The 18,792-nt window shown below is 41.1% G+C and overlaps 1 protein-coding gene across 1 annotated transcript in view; it reads right to left on the reverse strand.

The window, feature by feature from the left end:
* Positions 1–2,907: 2,907 nt before the first annotated feature.
* Positions 2,908–18,792, reverse strand: part of RFTN1 (raftlin, lipid raft linker 1) — a 96,513-nt gene continuing 80,628 nt past the window's right edge. Inside the window, exons 8-10 of the mRNA XM_041411489.1 lie at positions 10,608–10,711; positions 9,110–9,191; positions 2,908–5,335 (exon numbers count right to left, since the gene is read on the reverse strand). Of these exons, the coding sequence (XP_041267423.1) occupies positions 4,898–5,335; positions 9,110–9,191; positions 10,608–10,711 (624 nt within the window). The 3' untranslated portion in view covers positions 2,908–4,897. The remainder of the gene's footprint in view (positions 5,336–9,109; positions 9,192–10,607; positions 10,712–18,792) is intronic.

Consider the following 18,792-nt stretch of genomic DNA (forward strand, 5'->3'; position numbering starts at 1 on the left):
AAATAGGACAGCGTGCTTGTCACAAAAAATAACACCAAGGGGGTTTTGTGTTCACAGAGATTGCAGCTGACATGTCAGAGCTTGATGCTTGAAAGAAGCAGGGTTTTCCTAGGAACGTGCAATACATTGCTATCAGCAAGTACTGGTGCCCTAAAACAGCCACGCACTAGGCTCGTCTGTGTTTTAACAGTTTCATGATAAAAAGATTCTGAGAAGCCTTTAAATGTTGTTTTTCTTACGACTTTTAAACAATTTCATTAATTATAAACTGGTATACCCTTTTCTTCCCCTAATGCAGAGGCTTTCTGCAGCCCAAATTACATCTCTTTCACAAACCTTCCTCAGACCTGCACCAAAATGTCCATTTAACAAAAGGCATTTTGAAACCCTTTGCTTCTGTCATCATCATCTTCTTTTCCCTCTAACCTCCTTCTGTCATCCCCTGTTACAGTCAGCCGGAGTGCTGTGGGGCAAGGACACATCTCTCTAATTGTGTGGGCTCACCCACTAGAAGAGCAGGATGAAATACACATACACTGCCCCGAAACATGGACAAGAATAATTATTTCATACCCCCTGCCCCCCCAAATAGTGGTAGCCTCTGGTACTGTGAGCAGTAAGTCCTTTCTTACCTTGTAATAAATACAATTTCTAAGCCAAGGATTTGGGAAAGTTGTTGACATCCCCTTCCTCCACAGCCTTTTCCTGTTGACACTTAAGAATCTTTTGGAAGTCTCCTTCTGAAGAGTTTCCTGGTCTTTTAGTGAGACGTCAGTTTCACCTTAAAGTCTGTTATTGAATCTGACTCTGCCATAATTGAAGATAAAAATAACATCCCAGAAACATTAATCCATATTTGGATTAATCCATGTGTTTACATGGTCTACATATAATTCAATAAATGTGATATGGGCCTGCACTGTTGGGAACAGAGAGCAGCCCCTGCTGTTCAGAGGCTACTGAGTTGGAGAAATATTCTCATCACTTTGGTGAATCTTGTCATCGTAGAAAATGTTTATTCCTCTTACACTTGTGCCATCAGCTAAGGAGCAACTGAAGGAGAAAGTAGACTGAAAACTTTTTTTTTTTCAATAAAAGATGAGGAGTGAGAGATTTGTCCATCTATACATTTATATTTAAACTTAAGAAGATGGTTTGTGAGTTACCTGGTGTTGCAGCCTTATTAGACTTTCTCTTCTTCCTGTGACATGTATTATACCAGTTTGCCATGTGCTCATCTGGTACAATGAGTATCAAATGTTCCTATAGTACTTGCATCAATTTGCTGGAAAAAGAGTGGGCATTCAGTTATCATTAGATCATTTTAGTTAGTAGGGTGCTTTTCTAAGTGAGTAACAGAAAGCACTTAAAATTGAAAAGCCTTTTTCCCCCCTCAGTGGGGGGAAAGGTGGTAAGGTACTGATTAGAGTCAGCTGCCACATCCAGCACCACAGGCACCTTCCTGAGGATGGAAGCTTTAGCAAGGACCACTTTTTAAAGCCAAGGGCACATCTTCACTAACAGCCTCAGAGACATACAAATTGTGTTCTACAACTACAATTCATAGGTGTGTTGTTCGCTGGCATTTCTCATACTTTCAAGAAAAAACATCAGCAAGAAATTAGTATGTGCTCTTCTTATACTCTTCACTTCTGGGAGGATGAAATTCCTGCATGAAAGGCTGATCATGCTTCATTTCTGCCCTATAATTGGCTCCCTGAGGCAAATGTAGAGTCACAGCAATTACAAAGAAAAAGTAGGGTATCCAAATGCAGAGCCCTTCTTCTGCTCACCTCAGAAATCGAGGCTGACAGAGGAGTCAAATTAGGGAGAAATGGGTATAATGTTTTATACTTAGCTTCATTTCCACACATATATTAAAGCTACTTTGGGCTACTTCATTTATACTGTTTTCAAGTGCACAGATCCAATAATCAAAGACATAATGCAAGCTGAAGTACCAGTCCCATCATTTGTGCACTTCACCCCTCTTAACATACCTATTTTCATTATGATGTTTCCTTCAAGAGTTTGGAACCCTGTCCATCGTAGTTGTACCCCTCTGCCCCTGCTCCCTGCTGTTTGTTGCAATTTAAAAATCCTTCTCCTTCTTTCATTTCATTCGGCCACTCCTCTTTGACAGTCCTCATTTGCCTCACATGCAGTTTTCTTAATACCTCCAGGGATGGTGACTCCAGCTCCACATTTGCCTCACCACCACCGCCCCCCCGGGCAGCCCATTCCAATGCCTGAGCTGGACTTTCTCCTTTGAACTACTCCTGCCTCACAGCTGGTGGCTTGTTCAGATGACCACTTGCTGACCGCTGTCTTTCACTTCCTGGCCACTCTGGTGGTCCTGCTTTTTCAGGCCCAAAATGGCAAAGGCAGCTGAGATAAAATGCAGGTAACAGCTGTGGAGCCTTGCTGCTGTACCGCAGACCCGCCTTCCCCAGCCCTCATCACATTTGGATCATCTGTCCCAGAGATGATTTAGGCTCTCTCACTCTCCTTGGGACGGGGGCACGGTGTAAGCACGCACACAACTTCAGACAGCTGAACCAGCTCAGAGTAATTCAAAATCACAACTTGGAACTGATTATAAGATTATAAACCCCAAACCAGCTGCCCTAGTGAAACTGAAAAAGCATGCAAGTTCTCTTCGACTCCTCCCAGCCGTAACGCAGCTTTTATAGGAACAAAGTTTTAAATCAAGCCTTCACTTAAACAAATGCAACTTCCCCACAGGCCCTTCCATGCTCTGTTGGGAAAGGAAAACCAAGTAGCCAGTTCTGTAGCACCAGTAACTACTGCTAATTCAGTAGTAAGTAGCTTCCCCTCACCACCACTTAGAGAACTGAGTTCCTCCTTTTGGGGATGAATAATTGGCATTTGTGCAAACACCACAAATAAGGAATCTCCTCATGACCTTTATTTCTCTTTAGTTTTGTAAGCAGCTGGGGTTCAGTTAAACAAGGTCAAATTGCAATCCAATAAACGTTTTCTATTAAAAAGTATTTGGAGAGGTCTTTCTACTGCAACACTTTCTACTAGCAAAACGTTCATTAAATATTGTGACTTTTTAAACAAGATTAATACAAGGCTGGTCCTTGAGATAGAAACCATCAGTAAAAGGATCTTATGCTAAAAAAATCTGCAAACAGGAACTTAAAATTGTACAGAGCAGAGACCGTGTATTTAAGCAGAACAACTGCAGCAACCTATTTTTGAGGCAACTGGAACCCCAGTGTAATCTTAAAATACCAAATGAAACAACTGAAAAATAGCATCAGAAACTGAAGTTACTTACAGTCCTCTGGTTAAACCACTGAATTCAAAATAAAACACTCTTTAATCAATAACAAAACTATACCACTGTGCTTTGTGTGTGTGAAATCAAATGGTTTAAACTTGAGTGCCTTCATCCCAATTAAATGAATATTTAAGTGATGTAATTTTTCCCTTCTCTGCAATGTTCTGCCAACTAAGTAATTTTTAGGCATGAAAGATGCTTTTGAACCACTCTAGGTGCATATCTGATACAGAACACAGTCCTTTTTACAGCATTTTGATTTGTAGACTAAGGAAAATTATCAAGCACAAATCAGTCAAGGGAAGAAACAGCAAATCACGTACAGAGCTCTACCTCTTGCTTTAAAACAAGAAAGGCAGGGGAATTTACAATGTGTTTCTCCTCTTGTTACCAGATTACTTGACCACTTCTAAATAAGGATGAAGGTGGTTAAGAAGAGAGAAACCACTCCTTCCCACATTTGTAAAAATACTGAAGTACTTGAAGAACACTGGCACAGAAACTATATTACATGTACATTCACTTGTAAATATTTTTATGTAGCTTCAAACATAAAAATGTTGGTAATTTTACAGAATTCCCTTAGGTATCAGTCCCGGAATGTGGTTAGTTGTACCAAGAAAACAGTGTGTTAAGGTATTTTCATTTTGGAAGGTCATTGAGTGACATTTGTTGGCCACAGACCACTGTGTACAATTTCAGTTCTTTACCACAATGTGTTTCATAACAGTGAGGAAGTGGTGCTAAACCACCTGGAAAAGGTCAGGAAGGTAACATCTAATTCCACATTTAGTGCGGATAACCACTGACAGAAGTACTTTTTACCTGCCTTTTCGTTTCCTGTTTTTCTGTCTTCTGAAGCCCCCACAGCTACTGATGATCTGTTGATTGGCAAAGACCGAATAGGAAATTGCATTTTGTACTGGAATCATCCACCTCACAGATTCACCATGGGGTTTGCTTACCCACTGTGCCTGAACAGGTACACGATCTGCTTATTGCATAAAGATCTGCAAGGGTTAATAAAATTCAGAAGAGAGTATCATCAGTGACTGTGCTCGTGGAGAAAGATATGGATAACAGCCATCTTATCTAAGCTTTCCAACTTCAGTTTCAACCTCTTGAAGTCCAAATATCATTTTTATGACACTACAAGCCTAGTGACAAAATAACATCTGGCACAATAACTTCTCCAGAAAAGCTACATGGACAAGAAAGTACACAGTAAAATCTGACTGAACAGAATACTTGCCCTGACCCAGGCTCAAAGCTAGCTTGCTAAGGTTGGTCATGGAAAAAGATAGGATTCCTGTCCCTCCCTACTTTTTATTTTAAAGTGTAGCTCCAGGAGAGCATTTCCCACTACGTACAGTGAAAGGAATTTTGCAGTTTCTGTGGGTTGAAAAATCTGGGCCCTGTAGATACTTAAAACATTAAGATACCAGAGTGCTAAGGAGCAAAGTAAGTCAAAGAAATGCAAAAGAAATGGTGAGTTGAGCAATGGAGTTAGTGGTGGGGATTACCAAAATCTGTTCTTTTGTCTTGGCAAAGTTATCAGCCACTCACAGGGTTCCTGAAAAGCAGGGCTTATTCGCAGGAGCAGTCCATGTCCACTGCTGCCCCGTCACTGCCGCTGCAGCCGTCCGGCCCCGGCGCGCAGCCCCCGCCCTCCGCGGCCTCCCCCGCAGGGCAGCCGGGCACGCTCTGGCTGAGGCAGGCCTGCCCAGCATTGTCACCAGTGTCACAGCTGGCAGGACACGTCTCCGCTGACGCCCCGTCGTGCTGGGCGCCGCTGTCGTTGGTCCCGGCTACCTCCTCTCCCAAGTCTATGACATCACCTGGCTGCTGCTCGGCATCAGGCTTGGCCGCTCTAGAGATTTGTGCTTCTAAGTTTCTCGTGTTCTCTGTGACTTCAAATTCCTGCTTCTCCTGTGCCCGTTGCTTCTCCCTAGTATTTAATTTAGCCTTTGTGGAATTCTTCATTTTTCTGTTGTGCATGTCTTCTTTGGAGAACCTCCAGTGAAACTACAAAGAAGGGATCCAAATGTTAAAGACCATTAGAGGCAGTCTCACATGGACGTTTACTTTCCTGAGTAGACATATTTTGATGAGTTAGTTTTAATTCAAAAACTAAATTTGAATTTGACCAGAAAAACCCAAGATTAAAAGAAGTAGCCTGACCAAATCAGATGGCCTAAGATGATTTCTGCCCACACAGATATCTCAGTTACAGAGAGGAAGGAGAGCTCGATGCTTTCTACTTCTGCTGTGGCTGTCGTGGGGTCCTCTCCACACTGTGTGGAAGGGAAGGATATGCAAAGCTGCGTAAGTGCAGACAGAAGAAGCAATCCCATGGCATTATTCCAGTGTTTTTCACCAGGTTAACAGCAGAACTAACACCACACCCACGACTATACCCAAACAGTAAAACATTCTGAACCTTCTGTATCAATGTCTTTTGATGAGAAAGCATGAGGCTGCTACTTGCAGCACTTCCACAGGACTTGCCACAGCCACCATTTCAGAACTGCTTTAACTACTATTAAAAAACAAAAAGAGAACTAGCAGTACCTTGAAATACTAACTTGACAGGTGTAACATATATAAAGGCTGACAAATATGTCACTATTATATCTGCCTCATTTGTCAAAAGATAAATCAAGCTTTGCCCAGGGAAAGCCAGACCACAGAGTCGTAGAATCATAGAATGGTTTGGACTTAAAGGTCATCTAGTTCCAAGTACCCTGCCACGGGCAGAGACTCCTCCTAAAAGACCATGTTGCTCCAAGTTCCATCCAACCTGGCCTTCAACGCTGTCAGGGGGTGGGGCACCCACAACTTCTCTGGGCAACCTGTGACAGTGTCTCACCACACTCACAGTAAATTTCTTTCTACCATCTAATCTAAACCTGCCCTCTTTCAGTCTGAAGCCATTACCCCTTGTCCTATCACTACACTTCCTGGCAAAGAGTCCCTTTGTGACTTCCCTGCAGGCCCCTTTCAGATACTGGAAGGCTGCTGTGAGGTCTCCATGCAACCTTCTCTTCTCCAAGCTCAACTGCCCCAACTTTCTCAGCTTATCTTCAGAGAAGTGTTCTAGGTCCCCTTACCAACTTCGAGGCCTCTTCTGGACTTGCTCCATGGTTCCAAGCCACGGCTAAGACATCCTACACAAGTTTGCTAAGTACCTCTGAATGTGCACAACCATTTTTTCAGCAGTGTCAGTTGCTGATGGAATCTCAGGAATGGGTTAGGAGGCAATATTTGGATGGCATAAATAATCTCATCAGGACATTCAGCAAACCCAGCCATGTTCAAAAAAGCCATTTTCTCCAGTGAAACTGGGACTGCGCTGAAGTTGGCCAAAACATTTTGTATTCATAAATTTTTGATCCAGCTATTTATTCCTTAATCAAAAAGCCATTCAAAACTTATTATTAGATTACAAAGCTGGAACAATATTCTTTCCTCCTAGTAGCCAGAACTTAATGCAAAAGGAGAAGAGGGAAAAAAAAAAAGAAAGAACTGGCTTTCACAAAACTGTTCTTGGTTTTACTTAAAGGAAGTTATCTTTCACTTCAACAGCACCACAGTTTAGAGAAAGAGGAACGATAACATCTCAGTTCTAGAGCTCAGCTGTTTAAAATTCAGACACCTGAGTTTTTTCCTCTTTGATTTGCAGAAGTGGCTGGGCACCCACTACTCCACTTAACTCAAAGCTCTCACTGACAGAAGGTAAGATCAGGGCCCTAAATGTGATAAAGATCCAGCTCTAGGAGGCTTTGTGAGTGTGCGTAGGTGTACACAAGTCAGGTACTTACATCGTTATTTCACAAAAATGCATTCATCCAGTGTCTGCTGAAATATGCATTTGTTTTGTATGAAGTGAATGAACACAATTACTTAATCCCTGACTGAATATTACACTAATAGGAGTACTTTTCACTGAAGAGAGAAGTTGTACCACTCCTTGCGTATTTCCTTTTGTGTTCCTGTGACTACCTTGAACAGCAGTTCGTTGATGTGCAAAGATAGGACAGAACGTTCTCAATCAATGCAATATCCTTTTAAAGTTATCATCTTATTTCCCTCCTCTAAGGGTTATCTATAAACATTTTAGACATGCCATAGCTTAAGTTAAAAAAATCCCTGAGAGCCTGGGATGTTGTATGTGCAGAATATTCAGCAACTTTTAATCAAATGTTTGGGTTGGCATCTTGATGTGGCAGAACAACCACTTATGGATGTTGAACCAGTCCTACATCCCTTTACAGAACTATAATCAAGGTATGTCATCCTTCCCTGACCTTTGGTATGAAAATGTGCTGTAGTGATTCCTGCCCTCAAATATGCCTGTATATTTAACACTGCCAACGAGTGAGTCCTTTGTTTTGTCAACCAGACATTGTTAAATAAGTTTTTATAACGCGGAATGAAAAAAACTTAAACAAAGTTTTAAGTCATCTGGATGGCATGTATGTGTTATTATAATACAAGAAATCAGCATCATACTTCTTTCTCTGTTTGAGGATGAACAACCACATATGGGTTCCCATCCCTTCCACTAAAACCACACACAGTGGTAGGAAAAGAATGACCAAATACAGGCATTCTAACACTCATCCCAAGATCCCTTTAATCACCTGAAAACAGAGAGAAAACAAGGAAAATGGCCTTTGTAACAAGTTCATACAGTATTCTGGGCTCCAGCTTTGCTAATGAGAGAGGGTAAATCCTAAATCAGTCACACTCCCAGCAGTTCTCTCCTGCTTCAGTCAGTTCAAACACCACCCTGGTCTGCACTGTATCAAAAGGACAACTTTCACAGACCTAGGCTCCAAAACAGTGAGGGTTTCATAGATGAAAACTATCTGAAATTATCTAAACTGTTGGGTAAAATGCTTCTGGTGCTCAGCTCTGCTCAGCATTTCCGATCTCCTGCTGCAGCTCAGCTCTGCATGGCCTCAAGCACCCACTCCTGCAGCTGACACTGGGCTGGCAGCACTCACCAAAGCCCACAGAGCCAGAACAAAAACAAGGCTGCATTAGTCAGCAACCTCATTGACACATAGTTCCAGAGATCTTTTCTATACTTCATCTGGCTTTTCTGACCCCAAACTGAAAGGACAAGGCAAATTTGACCACTGTAGGAAGGCCATCACTTTCTGCTTCCAGTCCCTGTATTTCTCTCATGTGACAGGTTGGGCAGGGGTTCCCACAGCTATGTGTTTAAAAATGGAAGTGGGAATACATACATGCATCCACATCCATACATCATTAGCTGTCAGCTATGCCTTTGGATAATTTAGCTGGATTCTAGAGGTTTTTCTTGGTTAAAAGGCAGCCGAATCCATTAATATTATTCACGCAACAGAAATACCTGCCAAGACCAGGCCTACATTGTGCCAGGTTCTACTAAAACAGAGAGAGCTAGAGAGAACAAGAGAGCAGTTTAAACAGAAAATACAGGAAATGGGTGAGAGAAAATAATGTTGGATCCACCTTACAGGCCCTGAACATGAGAGAATTTTAGATCTAAATGGAGGTTTAAGGCTAGTTTACATGAAGAAAAATCTGCATTTCTTACACTGCTGTGAATTCATCAGAGAATGAAATGTAGGAGCTTTGACATCATTTGAGCATTTTTTGTTTCTGTCATTTGAACAGTTCCATTCCTTCTGTCTCGCTACTGTATCACAGAAACATTGAATAGGCCATTTTGTTTCTATGGGAAATCAATTTCAATATAAAAATACCACCAGCAAAACCCAAAGAAACCAGAAATTCAAGGTTATTTACCTTAGATTCTTTCTTCTTTGCTTTCTGGGGCAAAGAAGGTCTCTGAAGAAATACAATTTGCTTTGTAGATAAATTCCCCTCCCTGAAAAGAAACAAATGCACACTCCTGAGAATGAATTAAATTCACATCCAGCATCACTCAAAGCGAAAATCCATCTCAGTCACTTATTTCTGCAGGTCAAAGAAGAACAAAATGAAGAATGATCTTCACATTACCTGTCCCTGGTGTCTCTGAGCAGCCTGGTATTTTGGGGGGCAGGGAGAGGGGAATGTTCAGACTGATAGAGCCTGTCAGCCTATGACACAGTTTTGCTGAGTGTTTTAGCATTAGTGTGCAAACACAGAATAAATTGTTTGGAACAAAAAGGAAGAAACCCAAGAGCCCCAGTGTCTCAGCAACACTGGAGTGTTCCTTCCCTCCCTCCAGGGGCATTGATGTGGAATGGGGCTGGGTGCTCCCTGTAGGTCTGCAGCATGGCAGGAGGAACAACCACCAGGTGGGTGCCCTTCTGCACTGACCTCTGTTACTCAAGGTATCAAGGTATTAGTGGGATACAGAAAGCTGGAAGAAAATTACACACACATATATATATATATATATATATATATATATATATATATATATATTTATATATATATGTGTATATCTTTTAAGAGTCAGGGATTACAAATCATAACTGTGATTTTCTATTCATTCTTACCTTTAAACATTTATGTAAAACTTAAATACAGTTTCTCCCTCAACACAGATGGCCTTTTACTTTTTAGGTTTTTATGTGTAGGAGTAGTCTTCATCCAAATATCATAAAGAGCTGGGCATATTTGTTAAGATAAAAAAATCACGACTGATTATATTGGTGTATATGTACAAATAAATATATTCCTGACCAGTGCAAATTTAGAAAGTACCATCTTCATGATTAACAAGTGGTATGATTGTTTTTCACCAGTTATGAAGATTATTTTTAAGTGATGTGCATTTCTATTTAAAAACTCAGAATATAAATAATAACAAAGTAGACCCCAGAATTATTATATCTGCACACAAGGCTACTCGAGCAGTGACACACTAATCTCATAGGGTTCTGCTCAGCTAGACTGTATCAGCAGCATTAGACAGACATCTATTAAGAATAAAATAACTTTTCTTCAGCTAGACAACATCTCACTCCAAACATTATCACACATTCTGTCTTTGCTCTAAAGGACATTACTGGAAGATCCAGCACAGGAATTTTACAGTCACAGAGTTTACAGAGCTGCAGAAACAACCCCCAGAAAATTCATGCAGAAACCACACTGCCACCTTGCAGTCTTTCTGCCCCCAAGACATGTGCTTCCTGCCACATGTGGCTTGTGATGCTCGGAAAACCCCCAGAACAGCTGCAGCAGGCTTTGCAAGGAAATCCACACAGACTGCACAGGGAATTGCTTGTGCAGACTGTGGTGCTTGTACAGCAACTTCCCTGGCCAAAAGGCAGCACCCACCCCTCCCTACCTGTTTGTCTTCACAATGGGAGTGGGAAGCACACACGTCAGCTGCCAGCCGTACATGGCAAGGGAATTCAGCAGCGGAACGTAATCTGTCTGCACTTCAACTCCCTGGGGAAGGAAAAGCAACAGTTGGCATCATCACTTGGAGTGCGACATTCAGCTTGACTCAAAAAAAAAACTCCAAGAAAAAATACATGTGTGGGTTTTCTCAGAGGGAGAAAGGGGTTTTGCACCAAAGTGGGTCATGTTTTATGTTCAGCTAGGCAGGAAGGAAAACGTTCAAAAACATGAGACAAATGCCCGACCGCCCATACATCCCAAACTGTTAAAGGAGTTTGTTTAAAATGGTAAACATCTGTGATCTTGTTCTTACACTGCCTGACTCATCCATCTAGCTTTAGATCGTTCCAGATCTGAACAGGATAAATTCATTGTATGCTATCAATTATCTCCTCCCGAGAAAAATTATGTTCAAGTAGTTAAAAAATGACAGCATTGCTTTGCTTGGATTCTGCACTTGTCTAAGCTTCAGTAAATCCTGAATATCTGCACTGAAATCAGTCATGTTACTCTACCATGAGGGATCAAAAGGAAAATAGCCAACAGCAGCAACAAAAAATATGAGTCTGTTCCTTTTATCACCCACAAATAAGCATTGCTGCCTTCTTATTTTGAATCAGGAAATCTGTGGGCGAGACGAAAAGCTTTGCCTTTCAGTGCAGGAGTCTGGCTCCTGCTGCACATTTACCCAGCAGAGCCTTGCTCATTCCCTTTCAACTAAATGGCAGACCTTGCAATCCACACAGAAAGAACCACTGGTGGTTTCAACAAAGATTATTCCAGTGAGGTGTCTAATTGCCAAGACTGCCAGTAATTTAATGAATAGATGCTACAGCATATTTACTAGTTTTTAATTTTAATAAACACAAAGCAGACAAATGGTAACTACTAGTCTCTACAAAGACAACTAAATTTGATTGGAATAACAATTACATTTGCCAAAAAGCTCAGGCACTTTCACTGGTTTCATGTTCATGTAAGGAGCTTTAACCACCAATTCGCAACACTGGGGAAGGCACAATAGTTTGCAGCTCCAAAAAAATCCATTTATTCCACAGTAATGAAATAGTCATTTGATCAGAACTAATCCAAATCCTGCTGTAGTTATTTCAAGGTATTTTAGTGAATTCCAATCTCAGCTGTTCCTTTCTTCTAACAAATGTAATTTAGGTCACTCATATCTTTATAACTGAATGACTGCCCGACTATACCTATTAAAAACCTGATCATGACTACAAGTGCAAATAGCTGAAGAAGCTGTATCAGTCCTGCTTAAAAGGAAAATGTTTCAAATCTCTACCCCAGAAAGTGCTTGCAAGAGAACACTGCTAATGTTACTTCTGTACAAAGGCTTGTAGGAGCTTAAAGAGGTAGTGCTAATTTAAAACATCACCCTGTACAAACTGGAATTTGTGACGCTGGGAGCGGAATGAGACACGCTGCGAGAGGGGGGCAATACCACACGGCCCTTAACTCGTGTCCACTGGAGCCAGGACTCATCCTGCAGCTGTGGTCATGGTAGATTCAGAGTCTCCTTTGACTCCCATTTCCCTCTGGAAGAGGGATATTTGTGCACTCTTTCTAGTTTTTAAAATAGACTGTCCAAGGGTAATAAAAAAATCATCACATATCTAGTTGCCTTTAAGCTGTAATGCCTCAAACAGATGTATTAATAACACACTGAGATTTATGAGATTGGTCAACAACGCCTTCAAAAAATAAAGATGAAAATATTCAACATGATGATTAAGAATAAGGTCAGAGCATCCACCATCACAAGCTCTTCATGAGGTGCTACATAAAAGGCACCTGTCTAAAACATTCCTTCCATCAAACAGTGTATGTAGAGGAAAAACCAGAAGGAGCTCACTCATTTAGAGGAGGGAAGCAGATCAGGAAAGCCTGGCACAGCAGAGCTTGTCTGTGCCCTGAGGAACATCTTGTGTTGTAAAGAGGATTTCTATTTTGAATTCATTGCCTGAGGTGGGTGATTAGCAGGAAGAACCTTCTTCTTACATCAGGATGTGCAACAAATGTCAGGAATCAGAGGGAGATTACGGCAATGGGGAAGGACATCAATACCACGCAGAGCTCATTTGGCTGCTGTAGAAGCCAAATTGTTTCAGGGACATGCCATCGCTCCTGCCACAGCCCCCTGTCCCTGCAGGCTCTGAGCAGCGAGACAGGGCTGGCTTTGGACCTGTCTGACTTGTCAGGATTAAGCATCATCTGCAGCAGATGATGGTGTATTTCCCAACCCAGTGGTGCAGAAAGGAAACAAGCAGGTAAGCACATTCAAAAGGGTAAAGTTACCAGAAAATAAACTTAAGTCAGTTAGGCCTAAAATTTTTTTTTTCTTTTTTTAATCTGGCTGTTTAAAAAATCAAAACCAGCCAACCTATTTAAAGAGTTCTACAGATGTTACAAAAAGATGACCTCTTGTTTTTCCCTGTGCTGGTACCCAAGACCCCAGTGTGCCTGTTGGGCTGTCTGGAGGCAGGAGGTGTGTGTACATGATGTAGAGGTGTTCCCTCCTCGGAGCTCCTCAGGCCCTTTAACAAGCTCCCTCCAACACCACGACGCTGCACTGGAGTCAGACACTGCACCTATCTCCAGGTCCTCGGGGAACAGACTATTCCCAATAATTGGCTGAGTTTGAAGGTGAAGACAAGAGGAAGGACTCACTCCAAAATAAACAGGTTAATCCACATGGGCTTCAAACTCCTGACTTGCAAATACAGATAATTGAAGCCTTTTTTAAGACCACATGAAATTATTTCTCCCTCCCCCTCCTGAATCATCGGCTGTAATTCTATCCCACAACTGGAATTTGTGTGCCAGCAGGAGTCACAGTTATACAGACCTTTAATTGGTGTCATATTAAATGCTTTCTAAAGCAAAAATGCTTCTAAACAAACAATACACGGGGGGATGGGTGCAAAGGAAAAGAGTAATCTTGTATTCGTTTTACATTTAACACAGTAATTATTTTATCTACTATTATTAGAGACAACAGAAATGAAATTTCAAGCACACCATTCCCTCAAATAAAAGTGCAATGCTCTTTCTAACTAGCAAATACTGGATTTGAACACCAGTAGAAGTAGAAAAAAAAAAACGTGCCAGAGCTTTCCTGAAAAAGAAGTGTTCAAACAATGCATATCAAACTGGGAGACATTTCATTCACTGAAAGGGTGGAAAATTTTAATTAACTTGCTTCCCACTCTCCTGTGGATGATAAGTAATCTCTGATCACACCTTGAGTGTCAAGAAGCCAGAGCATATTGAGCTAGGATTTTCCCTTGACTTGCATCACATAAAAAGAATTCTTTTTATTTGTAGTTGTATTGTTTGTTTCCAGCATTTTTTCCTTTCACAGTTGCTCCTGTTCATTAGGAGAAAAAAAAGATAAAAAAAATGATAAGAATAATATCTAGGACAAGCCACACAAACAACTGCATTAACAATTTTTCTTTTCTTTCCCCCCCTACTGCGGCAATTTTAACCACAGCAAGATAATAAACAAGAAAACTACTAAGCTCTTGTGAAATAGAAGTTCTTCAGAAATCATTCTTTCCTGGGCTAAGTGAATGTGATTCAGTTACAAGGCAGCTATGGATTGTCACTATTTAATTTTTTTTTCCAACATGGATTAAAGAGTGGTAGATTGAAAATCCCATTAAATAAATCTTAATAAAACCTTTATCAGCAAATCCTAACAGACTGCGTACCAAAATTTACTGACAGATGGCAAAGAGGATGGGAAGTAAAAAAAAAAAACAAGTTGCTTTGAAAGTGTAACCTACTGTTTGTTGCAGAAAATGGGCACTGCATTCAAACCAAGCTCCTTACAAAAAACAGAGGGGTGCCACGAGGGCGGCACCATGCACCCCCAGCCAAGGCTGGCTACCAGTCCCCACCTCCGCCAAAGCCAAAGGTTTTCTGTCCCTGGGCAATGAAGGGAGGAAATGGAAGTGGCAAAAGCAGGACTTGCACCTTAGTGGAAAAGGAAGAAAATGCAATAAGAGAAATTGAATACTTGGACTGTGTAAGAATGACCCAGTAAAAGCGTGCTGCAAACGTTTTATGTTTGCAGTAACACAGCTGACACAGGGACTAAATTCAAGCTCTAAATTTGTGAATTATTTGCCTTTTCAGACTTCTTCCAAGAGATAATTTCTGCTGACAGTGTAACAGTATTGAACCATTAAAAACATTTATTGGAAGCAAAAGGAAAGTTTCACAAATGCTTCAGCAATAAAAAAAGTTGGACTTTGTTCCTCTAGTATTGAGCTGCTCCTGAATCTGCATGTGTAACACACCACAGCATGTTGCTGGCAGACACTTGCTACACATCCATTAGCTGTGGAGCAGGGGGCTGTGGGATGGCTCCTGCATCCTTGGAAACCACCAGCAGCTTTGGGAAGCAGGTGGGTCACTGACCAACAAAGAGCAGCTGCCAAATGGGGACCTCACTGGAAAGGTATTAGAAAAAAAAAGAGTAATAAATAAATCCCTCAATATTTTGGGCATATGTGATTTAGAGTTTTTTATAATTACTAATATATATGTGAATACCTGCAGTGTGAAATATTTTGGAGAATATAGTGAGGCTGTAACACTCTAAGAAGCAGCATCATGTTAAGAGAGTGTTTCTGCAATTCAGACATATCCAGACACAATTTCAGTACACACACAGGCTGTTGAGTAGCATTCACAGCTGGCTCCACATCTAGGGTAAAATGAAAACAACAACCCAAAAACCCTTCTGTGCCCACAATGCCTGCTTCTCTCAGTGACTTCTGTAGATGCAAATCCTCTTTTCTAGCATTTATATAAACTAACAGAAATATCAGAATGCTCCTGATAATGCCTGCACCTGTAACACAGAAGTACTTTTGCACAGCAACACAATTTTGCATTTATAGAAGTAGCAAAAGTTGGACAACATGAATGTGTTGACACAGAGGGTTCTCCACACAGGAAACATCCTATGAGATGTGTTGAACTCACCACTGCACAGACAATGCACAAATGATGAAACAACTCCACGGAACTATCCATGAAACACAAGAAATAAATGTGATCTAGCAATCCATCAGTACAGTTTCTTCAATAATTCTGGCATTTTTACTTTCTCAATTCCTGCAACACTTGAAGTGTACCTTAAGGTGTACATTGATTTTACTGCTTGTCCATCAATTCTCTGGGGGGAAAATACACATCCAAAACCACTACCTGAGAACTGGGCACACACTCCATTGTGCCCCTGCACACAGTGCTTAATCATCCCCAGGCAGCTTCCTCGACACAATTCCCTTTGGTTACAATTTATTCCCAAACAACATGTGGCTTTTACCAAAAGGCTTTGTGCACCACTCCCCAGTTATGCAAGTAATGATCTATTTGCATGCAAGCACTGCAGCTGAAGCCCAGACCCTCCATTGCCAGTGGCTCACAGAGCAGGGAGGCTGCGCTGCCCCTCGCCCACAGGCGGGCTCTGTGTGCGGCCTCGGGGTCCCTGCACCCACTCCCACACCCCTCAACAAGCTCACACAGATGCACCACCCAGGGCACTACTGCCTGGCTGGAGACAGCTGCTGAGCAAAAGAAACATGTGCCCTGCATGGTTTTATAGCAAGCATAAAGAGGACTGAAATACTTTTTCTCAGCTTGTTCTTAAGTGGGAAGTTTAGATCTGGGATGCTCGCTTTTCTCTTGAAGGTTTTATGGGTGAGCAGAGAACTAATTCTTAGAAAACTGTGACAGCTGGGAAGGATTTTTTAATCTATACTGTGCTGAATTTTCAGTCTCTTTACTTCAAGTGCCCTTTAATCACACAGAAGAAGCATTCACCTTGTTAGATACTCAATGCTACCAGAGCCACAAGAAATTATCATGGACGTTGCAAGTTCATGTTGTTAGATTCTGTTACTACATTAATCATCAAAAACAATGAAAATATTATAGAACTTAATCATGTGGATTTTAATCAATTTTGAATGTATGTCTACTGAGTTCAGCAGAAAACTATATATGTATATATGTGGCTTTCATACCTTATATAAAGGAAAGAAACAAGAATTAATAAAAAACAAATTATTGGAAGATAAGAGGCTCCTGAAGGTTTTTGTTCAGCTCTTCTGAAAACGCAACAAGAATTCAGCAACAGACACTGCTGAAATCTTTTGCCCAGGCAGCACATCTGCCCTTTGAGTGGTAAAGAGGGTCACACACATGACTCCCCTGGGCTTTTCATGCCCATTGCCATCAGCTCCTAGGCTGACCTGGTCATGCCTTTCTCTCGTGGCCAGAGACAGCAGAACATGGCTTAACTGACATATGACCTAAATCAGATTTACAGACAAATCAAATCCTTATTTCCAGAGAATTTGTTTTAAGGCTTACATTAAGGCAACTTGCAACCTAGGCTCAGCACAGATAAATTTTTAAATCTTTTGTTATGTCGCACTTTAAAAGGTTTACCATGTCTACGGTGGAGACTGACCCCATTCAAGTCTGCCAGGGAAATGGCAACACCACGATACATTTGAGATTTTAATTCATGTCCATACACCAAAGGTATGGCACAGCAGCAAATACAAAATGATGAATCAGCAGTTCCAGATTTTCAATGAGAAAATACGTGTAAATTAAGAACAATATTTTCAAAATGAACACAGATTCAGAGGCAGAACAATGCAGCAATATAAAATAAATGTTACAGCACCAAATTTTAAATACAGTATTAGCTATTTTGGCTTGGGCAATGGGGAAGGGAAGGTGACAGATTTAGAGTTGGGGAGATGGAAATCATGTAGGCTCTGATTAATCAGAACTGTCTACCCACATTTGCCTACGCACGCAGAATTAAAACCATCAAACAAGTTTTAGGGCCAGATCTCAGAGACTGCAGTGGAAATAATATGTCCTGACATTTTTAGAGTTAAAGTGATAAGGATGAGTGCAGTATTTTGTCATAACAAGTCCTGTGGTCATTTGTAGAGGATACCACAGCTCTACTTTTGAGAAGAAAGAGTTAAATTACTCAGAGCTATTACATCCTGTCTGCTGCTTGGCGGGACCACATACTGTGACAGCTGCGAGCTTTACATCCTCTACAAACTGACATTTTACACACATACTGAGTGCATCACACTGTTCAGCTTGTTTTCTCTATTAGCCTTAGCAATTAAAAAGGCAGCACTTTCCCTGCTAAGAGGTGTGCCAACCCCTCTCTTTTGTGTTAATGCTTAAACAGCAACCCTTTACCTTTTCATTTAGAGAGATTTTCTTTCTAAAGGGCATCGATACATGCTACATGTCTCACTTTCTAAAAAAGCTTTCTTCTGTTGTGGCTGAGATTCTTTTGTTTGTTTCTTCTTCTTCTTCTTAATTAGTATGGCACAATAAATTTACATTCAGTTCAGACCACTGAATCATCTGAGTAACTCCAAAATTCATCCAGATACAAATCTAAAATAAGGATCCGTTATACACATTTATATCATGCTATCCAACAGGACTTCTTCCACTGCCTTGGCAGAAATGGAAAAAACAAATAGAAAATGTTAATGTAGATCAGAGTTGAATGTACACCAAAAAACCCCCAAGCTTCTACATAATGAGTCATTCCACTGCTCTGTAACTATGTCTGTAGCAACTATACTTTGTAAAATTCATCGTTTAAGAAGGCTTAAAAAAGCCTTTACTGGCTCTTGGACATCTTCTGTCACAAGTGAACTCTGTCTGTCTCCTTCCCCATTTTACAGTTTCTTCCTCTCCACTGCATTATTCCATGTTGATGGTAGATAAAGGTGAATTCCAACAGGGTTTAACATTTGGTCTTCTAGGTACAGCACTGTACAAGTGCCTACAGATCCCCCAGCTTCCAGACCTTTTTCTGATTCCATGACTTCACCTACCTACACCTATTATGTGTCAGAAAGCATGAGGCAAGATATATCCTAGCAATTCAAACTGCAGGAGGAGTAAACCAAAATGGCCAGCTCTGCTCTTTCTCTACCTAGGTAAGACCTTTGCAAGACTTCCCTAATGCCTCAGCATTCTTCCTTCAGAAAGTTTTTCTTCCCCATATTCTTCTTCTTTCAGCTCAGTGGTGAACATTT

This window comes from Onychostruthus taczanowskii, unplaced genomic scaffold, assembly GCF_017590055.1.
Source record: "Onychostruthus taczanowskii isolate IOZ18803 unplaced genomic scaffold, ASM1759005v1 scaffold36, whole genome shotgun sequence".
Classification (NCBI taxonomy): domain Eukaryota; kingdom Metazoa; phylum Chordata; class Aves; order Passeriformes; family Passeridae; genus Onychostruthus; species Onychostruthus taczanowskii.